The 15,526-nt window shown below is 37.5% G+C and overlaps 1 protein-coding gene across 1 annotated transcript; it reads right to left on the bottom strand.

Annotated features, from left to right (window-relative positions):
- Nucleotides 1-1,222: 1,222 nt before the first annotated feature.
- On the bottom strand, nt 1,223-2,341 carry LOC150049118 (protein kish-A). The gene has a single exon (XM_090353753.1). The coding sequence runs from the start codon at nt 2,319-2,321 to the stop codon at nt 2,103-2,105; it is 219 nt and encodes a 72-aa protein (XP_090209879.1). The 5' UTR covers nt 2,322-2,341; the 3' UTR covers nt 1,223-2,102.
- Nucleotides 2,342-15,526: the final 13,185 nt, after the last annotated feature.

Here is a 15,526-nt window from a genome sequence, read left to right as displayed (position 1 = left end):
GTAATGTGCAGAAGGGTTACAGTTGGAAAATGGTGCTGTGACTCAAGTGGTAGAGTGCTAGCCTTGAGCTGAAGAGCTCAGTAACAGTGCCCAGGCACAGAGTTCAAGCTCCACACCCAACCAAAGAAGAAGAAGAAGAGGAATTACTGTTACATAAGTTAGGTATTTCTTTTTGAACAGTGTCACCTCTTCCCTTGTTTCCTCCCAACTCTTTCCCTCCCAGTCTCCTCCTTTTCAACATAGGGGCCAGTGAGTATCACAACTAACTTTAGTGTACTTTTTGTCCTACCATTTCTATGTTCGCCCTTTCCCTCTCCAAATCAGGTAAACTTAAATACAGGTAAGAGTTACAAAAATCAAAGACAATAAAAAAAGACAATGACAAAAGAAGGAAAAGCACAAAAAGTAAATTTAAAAACTCACTTCTGTTTATGTTTGTTCATTTTGATATGCATCATTTTATATGATCATATGCACATAGATATTGAGCCCCTGTGATTCTCTCCTAAGAATATCCTACTTTGGTCTCACTGTGTGAATGTTTAATTAATCATGCCCAAGTGTAAGTTTTTGTCTTTTACTATCCGTCGAGTTTACTTGTATATTTATAGGCACATTCTAATTATCACAAATGAAGGAAACCACGCAGTCTGTGTTTCTTTGCTTCTGGCTTACTTCTCTTAATATAATTTTTCCCATGTCTTTCTATTACCTTATGAATGGGGCAATGTCATTCTTTCTGATGGCAGCACAGAATTCTATTGTGTATGCATACACCATTTGTTCACTGAGGGACACCTGGGCTTGATTCTGCATCTTAGTTATGGTGTATAATGGTACAATGAACATGATTGTGCTGGTGGCTTTGGTGTGGCCTCCTTTGAAAATATTTCTTTTGCTAAGTCTTCACATGCATCTATACTTGATTACTTGCTGCATCATCTATAATTATATATTCTATTATGCTTCTAATTCTACACCAAAGTGGTTTACATCTTCTAGTATCCAGATGATCAGATTATTTATTGATCTGCTTTTATTAAAATGTTTTATTGTGATCAGACAGTGAGAATACATAGATTTTCAGTCTTTGGAAATCTATGGGTATTTCTTTATAGCCAAGAATGGGATTAATTTTCACAAACAAGACATGGATGTTTTGAAAAAAGACGTATTTCAATTTAGAGAGCATGTGATTCTTTTTTTTTGCACTTTTAGGTAATATAATTAAGCATTTGATTTTTTAAGATTTGACACTAAAAATGATAAAAAGCACATATAGTATTATTATTCTCCAATTGTATTTTACTCTTTTCATTTTACGAAGACCGTCTTTTTCAGAGAATGGCAGCTAGCTGGTCACAATCATGCTTGAGACATTTGTATTCAACCATAGACCTCAGAAGCTACTACACCCACTAATTTTCTAAAAAAAACTTTTTTATGTTCAATATGACCATCATCCCAGGAACTCCATTAAATCGCAACTTATTTAACTATCTTCTTTAGAACTGCACATGCTCATTTTACATACTTTTAACATTTGTAATCAACTACAGAAGTTGACAGAAATAGAGGTATACTGGCTAATGATCGAGATGTGTACAGAGGAACAGTAAACATCACTAAATATGACTATAACCCTTCCTTATCAACCCAAAAGTGGACCATTGAGTAGCCAATAGAAAAAAGGCTATTGAAAAAAGGGACTCCCTCTCTAAAGATCTGTCATTTTCAAGAACTTGAAAGGAACTTGAGTAATTAATTTATAACTTTGTTTTCCACTATGTACCATAAGGACACCTAACTAAGAATTAGTGTCTTACATAACAGAATGGCATTTGCAGGATGTAATATTAAAATGACAGTACTGAGGTCGATTGCTGCAGATTGTTAAGACTCTTTGTGTATTCACTGGTTACATCTTAATAATGTATTTTAGACATTGGTCCAATAACATAGAAAGAGGAAAAACATAGGGAAGTTTATCTCATTCACTGTTCAGAGATAAAAAAGGTTAACGTTCTTTCCATTGTTTCCCATAGGTAAGTCCTTGTTGACAATGAAATCTGATGGTGATTACATCCTGGCATTTTCCCAAACTACTGTATGAAGAGGATGCTGAAGGCCATCACTATACAGCATACTGCAACATATGGACTCTTTCGTTCACCAATCCTGGCGCACTTCCAAAATATCCCCAACAGCCCAGTTTTATTTCTGTCCAGGATGTTGGGTGCCATCGATCGGATATAAGCACATGTACAGATAAGCAGCAAGATTACAGTCAACAGACTCTGAAAATTGAAAATGGCAGACATAGTGAGACCGGAGATACCCCAGCCACCAGCGTGTGATTCTTTATGTACTAAAATATATGATGTGCGTTTTACTAAATCTTGATGACATTGTTTACATAAACTCTGCTGAACTCACATACTGGACTGTGGATATATACTCCTAGATCCTGGCACAACTAGACGTTTGAATATTTTTTTTGTTTTATAATTTAATTGGCTGTTTTTATAGGAATCTGGGAGACATAATCATAACTATTTTTACCAGAAAGTCTCCAGATGAATCTTTCTAAAATGCAAGTATCATAATAAAACTTTCATCTGAAACATTTGAAATATTTTGTTTCCATTCTCTACTCCCTAATCTTCCTCTAGTGGTCTTTGAGATAAAGATAAGATTTCTTAAAATCATCTCCAGGTCTCTTTCCTCTTTACTTACCACTTCTCATATGCAATACCATCTACTAGAATAAAACTCTTCCATGTTTCAGGGCCTCATGTCTGTGCTTTGGAGCTCAGAACACAGCCTTGCCCTGTTTGTTTCTGGTTTGTTCCTACTTGTTCTGATGATCTAGCTGAATGCCACTGTGTATCCAGGCTGCAAGGGAGCTCTGAAGCAATCTATCTCGCACTTCAGCCTGTTGGTGCTTCCAATATTGCCTCAGTGGGCTCCTTCCTAAGTAGGCTGTGCTAGCCTGTGCCCAGAGAGTGGTTGCTTGTTTAAGACTCATGGTACTGCTTCTCCTAAAATCAGCATCTCACAGAACCTTCGCCAGAATCAAATTGCTATATTAGTTCCAGTCCTACTGTCGCAGTCTGTGTGTATTATCAATCACTGGGTAGAACTGAACTTTCAGGTTGAACATTTGTAAAGCACTCATTATAACCGACACCGTTGAGTTTTTGTTGTTTTGCAGGCACTGGACAGAACTATTATTATTCACCACAGCTTCATCAGAGTGCACCCCATCAAATTTCTCAAGACCTTGATAATGGGGAGTTGATGGTATGTTATGCTCTGTGGGTGCCAGGTTAAAAACTGTAACCTGTAAGTCAGTTCTAAGGGGACAAAGAAGTGGTTATTTGAAGCCAAAGTTCACCTGTAGTCCCACCCACACAACCATTCCACATCTCTAGGATGTGATCTAAGCAATGGCCCAGTAAGTGAGCCTATTCTTTGATCCTGCTGGCAGTCTAAGCACAGAGAGTTTAAGATCAGGCACAGTAGCCTATATGTGAAATCCTGGGTCAGTGCTCTGGGTACCTATGAGGCTTTGCATTGCCATATAAGCATCCCTATTATTCTAGGAAACATAGCATTAAATGGCAAATCAAAAGGACCAGAAGTTGAGAGAGAAAGGGGAGAGGAGGGAAAGGAGGAAAGAGGAATTGAGGCGAGGGGCGGGAGCCTGGAAAGGAGGAGGAGTGGAGAGGGGTGAATTGAAAAAGCCTTTCCTGCTTTATAAACAAAGAGCTCTACATTTTTATTTTACACATGGATCCCCAAATGACATAGCTAACCCTGATGTCAGTATTCTTCTTTCAAAGATAAGGTACACAGAGTCATTGCTAGTCTTATAAGGTGATTCTGTGAAAATGAGAAAGACATCCCCTCTGGGCAGAGCAATTATACAAACACTCCATTTTCTCTGGCTTCACAAACAGAATGCTGGATGGCAGCCCATTCTGGACACTTTGGCTTCATGCCTTCATGTAGGGCACAAAACAGAATCATCTGCAGACACCTGGACGAATTGAAGGACAGAATTTGCTCAAGGAAATTTGCCCTAGATAGCTTATCAGCATTCAAACCCATGCATTCTGCCTTCAGATTCCACACGTTAAACCAGTATACCAGCATTCTAAAATTTGCCTGATGAAAAACAAAATATGTGAAGCCAAGGTATTTCTTGAAATACAAATTTCTAGGCTTTTCCTAATACCCTTGATATCAGAATGTCTGGCGAAGATGTCTGAAAAAGAAGCTATATTTTTTTTAACAAGTGCTACAGGTGGTTCTTATTATCTTGGAAGTTATAAAGGCACTGCTATGTGAATTGTACAGGATCTAAGTTTTTAATTTATGAAGAACAAAACAAGAAAATAAATAGTAGATTCAGATAGTCAGAAATATATGAGAAAAATTCTAGCCATTGGCAACATTATAGTCAAAGGAATAATAAGTTCTGTTTTGCAAAGTTCTTGAAATGTGTTTTGAATTTAGTCATGCATCACTTAACAAGAGGAATACATTCTGAGAACTATATCCTTAGGTGTTTTCCTCTTTGTGTGAATATCACAAACTAAGACAGCTACAACATCTTATAGTCTCATCTTCTAATGTTAACAATAGTATTCCTTAGCACGTGACTACAGTTGATTTTTTACAAAATCCCACCAATATGTCTCCAATAACAGCTTCCCCTAAATTAGAAGAATGAGAAAAGGATGAGAAAACGTCCCCTTCAGTTTGTAATAAGCTATTTGTATAAAATTACGCTTTCTACTATGAAATGCTAGGGAGCTGGACAAAACATGTGAAGTGTCCCTTTTCAGACACGTAATTCAAATTGTGATGCACTATGAACCCAAGAAGAAGGGAAATGCTTGAGATGGCCTTCTACTCACCTTGGCTTTTGGCCCAGAGGCATTAATCAGACCCTTATTAGGGAGCAGAGACCTAAACAAAACTAACAGAATGCTGAGCTAAGGAAAAGAAGCTGGAATACAGAGATGCTGAAAATATGTGCATTTCTTAGGAAGAGTACACAGAAATTTCACAGAGAAAGAGCTCCAGAAATCGATGTAGGGGAAACCAGTCTTTTGGCTGATACCAAATGCACATTTACAACATAACTACATGGCCATGTACAACTATCCAGGAGATGAAAACTAACAACTATTGAAGTTTGCAAACTGAAGGGAGATGATTGAGTTATAATCACTCAGAATAAAATAGAATTAGCTGAACACCCAGCATTTCAGTAAGGAAGGCCAAAGGCCATGAGTTAGAAGTTGCATTACATTAGCTGTAGTATATAGGCCCTAGAAGCCTCTTCTTTTAGCAAAGTATCATATGGATCAAAATTATCCACAAGTAAATTAATGCCTATAAGAACAAAACTTGACACTTGATGAAAGAAGGAAACAAATTCCACTCAAAATACAATCATTAAAATATTCAACACCTGATTTTTAGAATTGCTGGATATGCAAAGAGAAAAGTAAATGTGACCCATTATTAATATATTGGTGTGGCTTATTTTTTGAGATAAGCTTTTGCTTTCTGCCCAAGTGTGTGTCTGGACTGCAAACCTCCTATTTTTTATTTGTCACTGTAGTTTGGATGGCAGATATATATCACCGTGGAGTTAGAATCTGAAGGACTTCTCTGTCTAGGCTGGCCTGAAAGCACAGCCCTTTCAACTGCAAGCCTCCCTTGATGACAAGCACATACCACTATACCTAGCTACTACCTAATAAACTTTTCTGCCTGGGATAGCCTGGAACCATAATCCTCTCAATCTTACCCTTCCATGTAGCTAGGATTAGATGCAGGAGGCTATCAACAACTGCTAGAAAAAAAATATTTTAAGAATATTATCAAATCTTTAGTGTTCTAAGAACAATACCATATAACCTTACATATGTGTAACTAGATTTCCAGAAAAGACAATGGAAGAAAGCAAAAGCAATTAAGTTCTCATTGCTATAATTTCATGTAGACAAGAGTCATAAGGAAGAGGTTCACAGTCCAATGCCAGCGCAGGTAAATATGCAAGAACCTTATCTTAGAGAACAGTAAAACAAAAAGGGCTGGAGATGTGGCACAAGTGAAAGAGAATTTGTTTAGTAACCCCAAGGCCTTGAGTTTAAACCCCCACGGTGCCAAAACCAGTAAAAAGTTGATTTTTTTCCTAGATTTGATTACAAAATACAAATTAACAGATCAAATGGACTCTAGAAACTCCATAAAGAAGAAACAGAAAAGCAGTACTAAAATACATAAATTTTAAGAACTATAGTTCTAGAATAATAGTTTTAAAAACTGTACTTAAGAGTTGGATAAATAAAAATGGAGCAAATCAGAGAGCATTAATTGATTTCTTCTGGAAATCAAAAATCTTACCCTAATCACTATACAATGACTTGACATATAATAAGGACAAACAAAACTAAACAAATGTCATGAACTTCAACACTTCTAGCAAGTGAAAATGTATGTCCACAAGAAAGATAAAAATTCTAGACAAACAATAACTGGAATGATTTCTCATCAGCAGAATTATACCACATCAAAAAACATTGTGAGGAAATTCTTTACATAGCAGGAAAAAAAGCTCAATTAGAAATTCCGATTATTACCAAAGAAGATGATTTTGAAGGCTGGGGATAGTGGCTCTCATCATAATTGTATCCATTTAGAAACCAAAATCAAGATACAGATTTCAAGCCAGCCTATGTAGAAATGTCCTTGAAACTTCCTCTCCAAAATAACCACCAAAAGGCTTTTTAACATCTATGAGCAAGAAAGCTGGAAACAAGCAAGAGGCCCTGAGTTGAAGCCATAGTACTAGCACAAAATAAAGAAATTTGATGGAAATATATAGCTAACATGAAGAACATTATTATTTATCTTTCAAAGATAAGCATTTAAAATAACAAATATAGCTCTGTATTATGTGATTTATAATGTTTGGAGAAATAAAATACATGACTATGACCAAAATAGTTCAAGGACTACTATTGATAATTTAGAGGTAGATCATGCTTTTCTATTGACATCTAATTCATGTAATATGTAGCTATTTAATGTTTTACACCATATACATTGTAACTATAGTCCATTTTAGGACATCTTCATCACCTTACAATGACTCTTTATACCATTAGCTATTCATACATTACTCTTTGCACCTTTATCTGGTTGTAAGCTGTCTATTTTATGTCCCTGTGTACATTTGTTATTGTGGAATTTTGTGAGTAGGATCCTATGATATGAGATATAGCTTACTTCTTTCACAGAAGTTACTAATGATGTGGAAGACTTAAGCAATACTGGAAGCCAAGGGTTCTTTTGAAACCTTATGTTTTGATATCTTTGTGTTGTAACTGAACTGAGATGAGTTAAAAATGAATGTTTTAAACTGTAGAGTAGACATTAAGACACAGAATCAAGATGTATATCTAAGAAGGCAATAGAGGAGCCCAAAAGTAAATACTTAAGTCTAAACCATAAAAGACTAAAACACAGAGCAAAGTAAAACTGAAACAACAAAAAAAAAAGAAAAAAATAGCAGAACTAAACTCAACTATATTGATGAATACATTAAGTGGGAAAAGTTTAAACAGTCCAATTAATGATAAAAATTATATGAATGCATAAAGTAGCAGGAACTAAATACATGTTATTAAAACAGCTACATTTTAAAATAAAGAGATGGAGGGCTGGGAATGTGGCTTAGTGATAGGGTGCTTGCCTGACATGCAGGAAGCCTTGGGTTCGATTCCTCAGTGCCATACACACAGAAGAAGCCAGAAGTGGCTCTGTGGCCCAAGTGGCAGAGCAAAAGCAGCTCAAGGATAATGTCCAGGCTCTGAGTTCAAGCCCCAGTACTGACTAAATAAATAAACAAATATTAAAAGATGGATATGCTAAACATTTAACAATAGAAAACAATATTGTATTCAAATGCTGACCAAAATGCCCAAGTGATTATTCCAAATCAAAGTATGCTTTGTAGAAAAATATATACCAGAGATGAAGAAGGGAATTTCACAATGGGAAAAGTCATTTCTCAAGGTGACATCATAATCCTAGATGAATAACACAGCCTCAATAGGCATCAAGAAAACCCTCTCAGAACTGAAAGGAAAATCAGACAGTCCATAATTGCAGTTAGAACATTCGACCATTCTCTTAGCAACCAGTATAGAGAGCAACAGTAATAATGTAGAAGACTTAAACAATACTATCAGCCAAGATTAATGACTAGTCCATTCCAATAACAACAGAAAGTCTTTTCAGAAGCACAAGAAACTTTCACCAAGAAATAATGAGGCACAAAAACAGCTCAGGAAACATAAAGGTATGCTCATGCAAAGCATGTTCTCTGACCACAAAGACATAATTAGACATCAATAACAAAAGTGTAACTTAAAATCCATTAATACTTAGAAATTAAGCAATACACAACTAATAGATGAAATTTAAAAATCACAAGAAGTATTAGAATGTAATGAAGGAAGGCAAGTAAAATAGCATCCATGTGGGGTAGATACTGTTATTAAGTCTAAATGTAAGAGAATAGTAACCATAACAAAAAATATATATTAGGTGATTACAGCTTATAGACAAGTATGACATCGTTACTGAAAAGAAACACAAATACTATGGTATTGGAACGCGAATTCATTTTAGTTCACCATATACGTTTCAATTTAGGGAACGAACTCCAAAAATGTTCAAGTAAACACTATGAGAGTGAATAAAATAGACTTAGCCAAAATATCAATACAAGTTCAAGAGGCAGAAAACCAAAGGTGAATTTAGGACAAAGCATACAGAAAATAGTTATGAACATATTCGATGTTAATACAGCCACATCAATATCCATTTTTGGTGTGAAAGATCTAATCACACCACTTACAGAGATTATCAGAGTAGATTCTGAGACTACTATCTCTGTGCTATTCACAAGAAATACTCTTTAAAGACTCAAATAGGTTCAATGGATGACGGTCTGGGGAGGTAACTTAATGGAAAGTGCTTGCTTGGCATGCATGAAGGTGTGATCAGTAACACCACACAATAAATAGGCTAATGAATCAATTAATGAGATGCATGAAGAAAGATGTACAAGGCTGCTGGTTAATTCCCTATGTCAGTGTGGAGGCTAATTTTGGATGAGATTGACATTTAAAATGGCCAACTTTGAATTAGTAGATTGCGTTTAGTAATGGGAAGGGGAAAAGGCCTCATCCAATAAGTGCAATTTCTGAGTAGAAGAAAGGGATCAGCCTTTGGAAGCAAGAGGGAATTCTTTTCAGAAGATTCATAGGCACCGTAAACTTTCCTGACTTACCACCTTGCTGGCTGAGCCTGCAGATTTTAGACACCCTACTGTTCATAATCTTGTAAGCCAATTGCATACAATAATCACTTACTATGTATTATTAATCACTATACTATGTATTAATAAATGAAAATAATATACATATGCACATGATGCTTTGGGTATAAAAATAGCTCTAGGTAGCAGAAACTGAAGAATAAATTTTCTGGAAGTATGAGTTTTAGAGTTTCTGGAACTGATTTTCAAGTTTTATTAGATTTAAAAAACACTAATGACCATTTCCAGTAGTATACAGAGCACTGATAGTTCAAGCTCTAATCTGACCACAGAGATACGAAAAATATCATCAGTACATAGACCTACTCACTTACTAATGTGTTTGAACTCTGAGCTGACTGTGTAGATGACATTTTTGAACATTTAACAGTAAGTAACTTTCATAATGACACTTGCTGATTGCTACTAGTATTGCTAAACCAAGTAGAGAAAGCAAAAGACCACCTCAGGGATTTAAATTCCCATTTCAAGAACTATATAAAGCTTCTATGCCAGCCCTGGAAGTAAACTCTACCTACTGCAACCACAGAGATGAGACAGCTGAAAACAAAACCCAGAATCTTATCCCTTGAGCAGCCAACTTACCAAGAAATTGAATATACAGTTGTGCAAACTGTGTCTTGTTATCTCACCATTCCCCAGTGTGTGGCAGATTAATTACATTCAACTACCAGGAAAGAGCAGTGTTTTCATCTTATAGTTATAGATATTTACTCTACATCAAGGTTTTCCTTCCCTATACACAGTGCTCTGCCAAAACAACTATGCATGGAATTATGGATTGCCTTGTCCACCATCATTATATTCCATTTAGCTTGTGTTTAGATGAAGAAACTCACTTGCAGAGGGACAGTGGTGGGTCACGCCTATAATCTGAGCGACTAAGAAGGCTGAGATCTGAGGATCACAGTGTAAACTCAGTCTGGGCATGAAAGTCCATGAGACTCTCACCCCCTTTAACCACAAGAAAACTAGAAGTGGCGCTGTCATTCAAGGAGTAGAGCGGTAACAGTGCCCAGGCCTAGAGTTCAAGCCTCATGATTGACAAAAAAGAAAGAAGAAAGATGAAAGAAAGAAAGAAAGAAAGAATCTACATTGACTGAGACAATGTTTCCATGCCATGGCTTTATCTAACCCAGTGGCCTCCACAGGCCTTATTTCCAAACAACACCCTAGTGGGGCTTCGGGTTCCAATATACATTTTGAAGGCGAATAATCTTCAGCCTGAAATGACATCTGCAGTGTTCTTACATACAGGAAGTATACACAGCTACCCAACTTGATACAACTGAAAACATACTAACCAGAAGTTGCCATGTCCTTACATAATACTTCTTTTTGGCGTTCTCTGCCCATTGAGTCACAGTCCCACTTCTTATATCCTGTGACTTAAACACTGCATGTACAGTTAGAATACTCAAGCTACATTGTAATGCAATAGAAAGGATGGAAAACAGGATATATGACACAAACACATGAATACATGAACATATTAATAACCTGTCAGGAATAAAATCCCACTGCAACAATTGTTCTCATTTCTGGAAGTGGTGATAAGCTCACAGCTGGTATTCTTGATACTCTCTTCTACCACATGGACAGTGTTCTCTTTGCCTTTAGCACCTCAGCTGGTCATGTTTTTTTCCTTAGATTGCTGGCTCATCCTTCATTTTTAAGCTTGACCCATGCCCGCAGACCTCATGCCTCATTCCCAAAGGCTCAGTGTCAGTATTAGTTCTGCCTGAATCCAGTTGCTTTTAGTTTTTCACTGGTTTTTGCCATAAGACTTCAGGACATGAAGAGACACCCTTGGAGATCTCTTACATTCCAGATGTACTGTTTTCTTATCTCCTTCGTAGTCTAGAAATTCAGTTTCCCCCTGGTGGTCAGGATTAATTCTTACCCATTGTATAGTGTACAATTCATACATTTGTCTTTTGATTCTGAGGCAGGAGAAGTTTAAAATGGCTAGGTGGCAGTCTTAACTTCTAATTTAATGTAATTATTGATGTTTCCTGATGAAAGCATTTTTTTCTTCAAAACTAAAACCTTTTTTGGGGGTGGCCAGTCCAGGGTTTGAGCTCAGGGCTTGAGCACTGTCCTTGGACTTTTCTCAAGGCTAGAGCTCTACCACTTCAGGCTTTTTTCTATGTATGTGGTACTGAGGAATTGAACCCGGGTCTTCGTGCATGCTAGGCAAGCACTTTAACCACTAGGCCAAACTCCCAGCCCCCAAAACTAAAACCTTTAACATTACAGGAATAGGTAGTAAAACTTGGGCTAGTGAGCACTAGGGATAATAGTGAGGGCACCACTCCCGCTTGTACACTTCATCTCTGCATCTGTGAACCTTGGTCACATGAGAAACACTTCCATATATTAGATACTGATTCAGAGCACATATAGAGCCCTGGAACGCGTTGCTCCAGCCCAGCAAGCCACTGCCACTTAGCCACTGCTACAAATGAATCTTCAAAAGGACATCTACCATTATGTGAAAGCAGATGTTGCAGAATGTTACAACTAGTGAATTGCATGAGCATGCACATGTTGATGCATCTCATGGCTGTTAAGTGAGGAGTGAGCTTCTTCTTTCTACTGACAAGGCTGAGATCTGAGAATCACAGTTCAAACTCAAGCTGAACAGGAAAGTCTGAGAGTCTCTTATCTCCAATTAATCACCAAAGCAAGAAGTGGAGCCATATCTCAAGTGATAGAGCACCAGTCTTGAGCAAAAACACGAAGGGACAGCATTTAGGTCTTGAGTGCAAGTCCCAGTACCAACACACACACACACACACACACACACACACACACACACACACACACACACACACACACACTGGAAAGAGGAAGGAGCCGGGGACAACATATATCTTCAACCCCCACTTCCTTCATCTAGGTCCCACTTCCTGTGTTTTCACAATTTCCCTCTAGCCCAACAAATTATGAACATCAACACAATGCTGCACTGAGAAGCAAGCATTCAATATATGAGTCCTCAAGGGGTATTTCAGACCGAAATCATACCACAATTTGTTCTGATAAGTCTCTTTCCTTTTACCCACATGTTCCATTTGTTTTCCTTCTCTGGAAATTCTGAAAAGGGTTATCATAGGTAAGACTGACTGAAAGAAAACTGGAGTAGCTCTTCTAATTTCAGATTGAGCAGATCACAGAACAAAGTTTATCACCAGGACAAAAGAAAGATGCTCTGTAGTTACAAACAAGTCACTCCTCCAAGACAATATAACAGTTTGAAACGTTTATGTATCTAGTAACAGAGTCAAAAATATATGCTTAAAAAGATGATAAAATTGAAGGAAAATCAGGAAGAAATACTAGTATAGCTGTAGACTTTCAACATTAGGCAGACAGAAAATCAGTAAGAATGCAGTAGATCTAAATAGTACTATCAAACAACTTGACCTAATTGACATTTATAGAATGTTATATCTAACAAAGGCAGAATACACACTCTTCTCTAGCTTACATGGATTATTCACTAAAGCTAAACAAAACCACATTCTGGACCATAAAACATATCTTAGCAAACTTGAAAGAAGAGACATAAAGTCAGCTCTTACACAAAGTGGGATTAGTATAGGAAACCCAATAAAAATATAATGGAAATAGCCTCAAATTTTGAAAAGGAAATAATATATTGTAAATAGTACATATGTCAAATATAGCAAATACTTTGAATGAAAATAAGCTATCTGAAAAAGTCAACTTTGAAAATACTTTTGAACAGTTCATTGTTAAATCCAGGAAAAAACTTACCAACAAAATCTGGTTTGAGTATAAATAACATAGTTCGGTGAGGAAAGTGAGTTATTTCCACTTTCTAATATTTTATTTAATTGTCACAATGTTCTAAAACATCAACATATTTTTAAATAACATTAAACAGATACTGTTCCCTCTAAACTTTCCAGTGGTTACTTGTGAGATCTGGTTTCTTCTTCAAGTTCTCTTCTCACATACAAGCAGTGAGGCCCCTCCTCAGAATTCCCTCCTCCCCACGCCCCAATCCCTCCATATACCCATCTCTTAACTTCTGTCTGGCAAAAATTCCTGCTTCTTTCCAAGTTTTGTATCATCTAAGGTCAGCCTGGGCTCTCTGTCTGCATTAGGGCCCTCCAGAGAAACGGGACCAATAGGATGTGTGCATATGTGAATGTATGAGTTAGTCATCATGCACATGAAATATAATATATTTAACACTTATATGACACATTCATGATTTTTTCAAAGGAATTGGCTCCTATAATTATGAAGGTCTTCCACAACTATGGGAAGTAGACTTCTGATTTTCTCTTCTTTATAAATATAGATCTCCCACTGGGTGATAGTGGCTTATACCTGTAATCTTAGGTACTCGGGAGGCTGAGATATGAGGATTATGATTGGTAGTCAGCCTGAAGAGAAAAGTCTGTAAGACTGATATCTCTAATTAGCTACCAAAAAGCCAAAAGCAGAACTGTAGCTCAAGGGGTAGACCCCCAACTTTGAACCAGACTGGTTAGAGACAATGCCCAGGCATGAGTTCAAGCCTTCTAGGATCAGCACAAGCTATGGATAGATAGATGGATGGATGGATGGATAGATAGATAGATAGATCCATTGATAATTATCTTTTTATATAAATAATTCAATCTCAGATATTTTTGCAATAGCAACAAAAAGACACTCAAGCCAACAGTCTCAAGTGTAGGATTGATAGAAATTATATGTAACTGTTTTGAAGAATAGTGTAAAGTAATGAAAAGAATCTTTCAAATTTGGGGGCAATGTGAATCCATTGTGCACTAGCAAGTACTATTCCATGTATAGCCTTCATGATGTTTGGACTGAACCCAAACTGCAGTCCTTTCAGAATTTAGAACCCAACAGAATAATCAACCCAATCACTCTGCTAAGGTCTTGCTGTGAAGTGAAAAGTAATAGGAAAGTTTGGAGAAAGAATTTCGTGTTATTGTGACTGAGAAGTGGGTGGATAATGGCAGAAAGAATAAAAGAAAGAGGAATATCTAAATATGCTCCCCCTTTTTTCCAGTCCTAGGGCTTGAACTCAGGGCCTGCACACTGTCAGTGAGCTTTCTCAAGACTAGTGCTCTACCACTTGAGCCACAACACCCCTTCCAGCTTTTCTTTTACTGCGGTACTGAGGAATCGAACCCAGGGCTTTGTGCATGCTGGGCAAGTACTCTACCAGTAGGCCACAATCCTGGCCCTGTAAATATACTCCTCTTATCAACAAAAGAATACTTTTACAGAAGCCTGAACCTTGACTGCCTCATCTAAACCAATCCTAATAAGGAAGAGCTTTGAAATGATGGAGAACACTGAAATGAAAGCTACCGAATGATAAATGTTTCTTACTTCGTTAAATATCAGCTAAGAAGCAACCGAAATCCTGCCTATCTTTACACCACTGACACAGAGGAAGAAATCTACCACAGTCAGGGTGGAGGGGGGTCCAGCATGGGGAGAGGGAAGAAGAGGAAGAACTGCAGCTTCAAGGCTTGGTGGGTTTGGATTGGCTGCAGCATGAATCATTAATTTTTCCCTGGGAATGATCAAGAGTGTCATTAGGATGCATTAAGCATCATCTCCCAGGCAGAGAAGAAGGAGGGTGGCTTTCTCCCTTTGCTATTGCATAATCAATGCAGATTGCTCAAAGCTGCTCACAGAATCTCCTCACCCCATTAGCAACAAACCTGGCTTTCCCACATTGGGTCTTTCACCTCCTTCCTTGATTCTTTTCTCTGGGAATGGAAACACATCACAAGGTGGAGAAAATGCCCAGGCTTTATGCGAGAGCCACATTAGATTACTGAGTGTTGCTGAATTGGGAAGAGAAGAGAAGCATGAAAAAGCTCTTCTATTTATTTTATCAATTATTTCAGACTTAGATATGAAAGTTGCTCTCCCTCCGTTCTCCTTTCATTCTCCTCTAAGACACCCACCCCTGTCTGTCTCACTGGGACCTGACCAATCCTCTCCAACCCCATTTTTCCCTCCAAGCCCCCTCCCCACCTCCCCCAGGCCCTTGCTTCTCTCTCCTCCTCCCTCTCTCACCTCCCCATCTCA

Source organism: Megascapheus bottae, chromosome 20, assembly GCF_031878675.1.
Source record: "Megascapheus bottae isolate mThoBot1 chromosome 20, mThoBot2.hap1, whole genome shotgun sequence".
Classification (NCBI taxonomy): Eukaryota; Metazoa; Chordata; class Mammalia; order Rodentia; family Geomyidae; genus Megascapheus; species Megascapheus bottae.
Note: the sequence above shows the minus strand (reverse complement) of the source record. Positions and strands in the feature narration are given on the sequence as shown.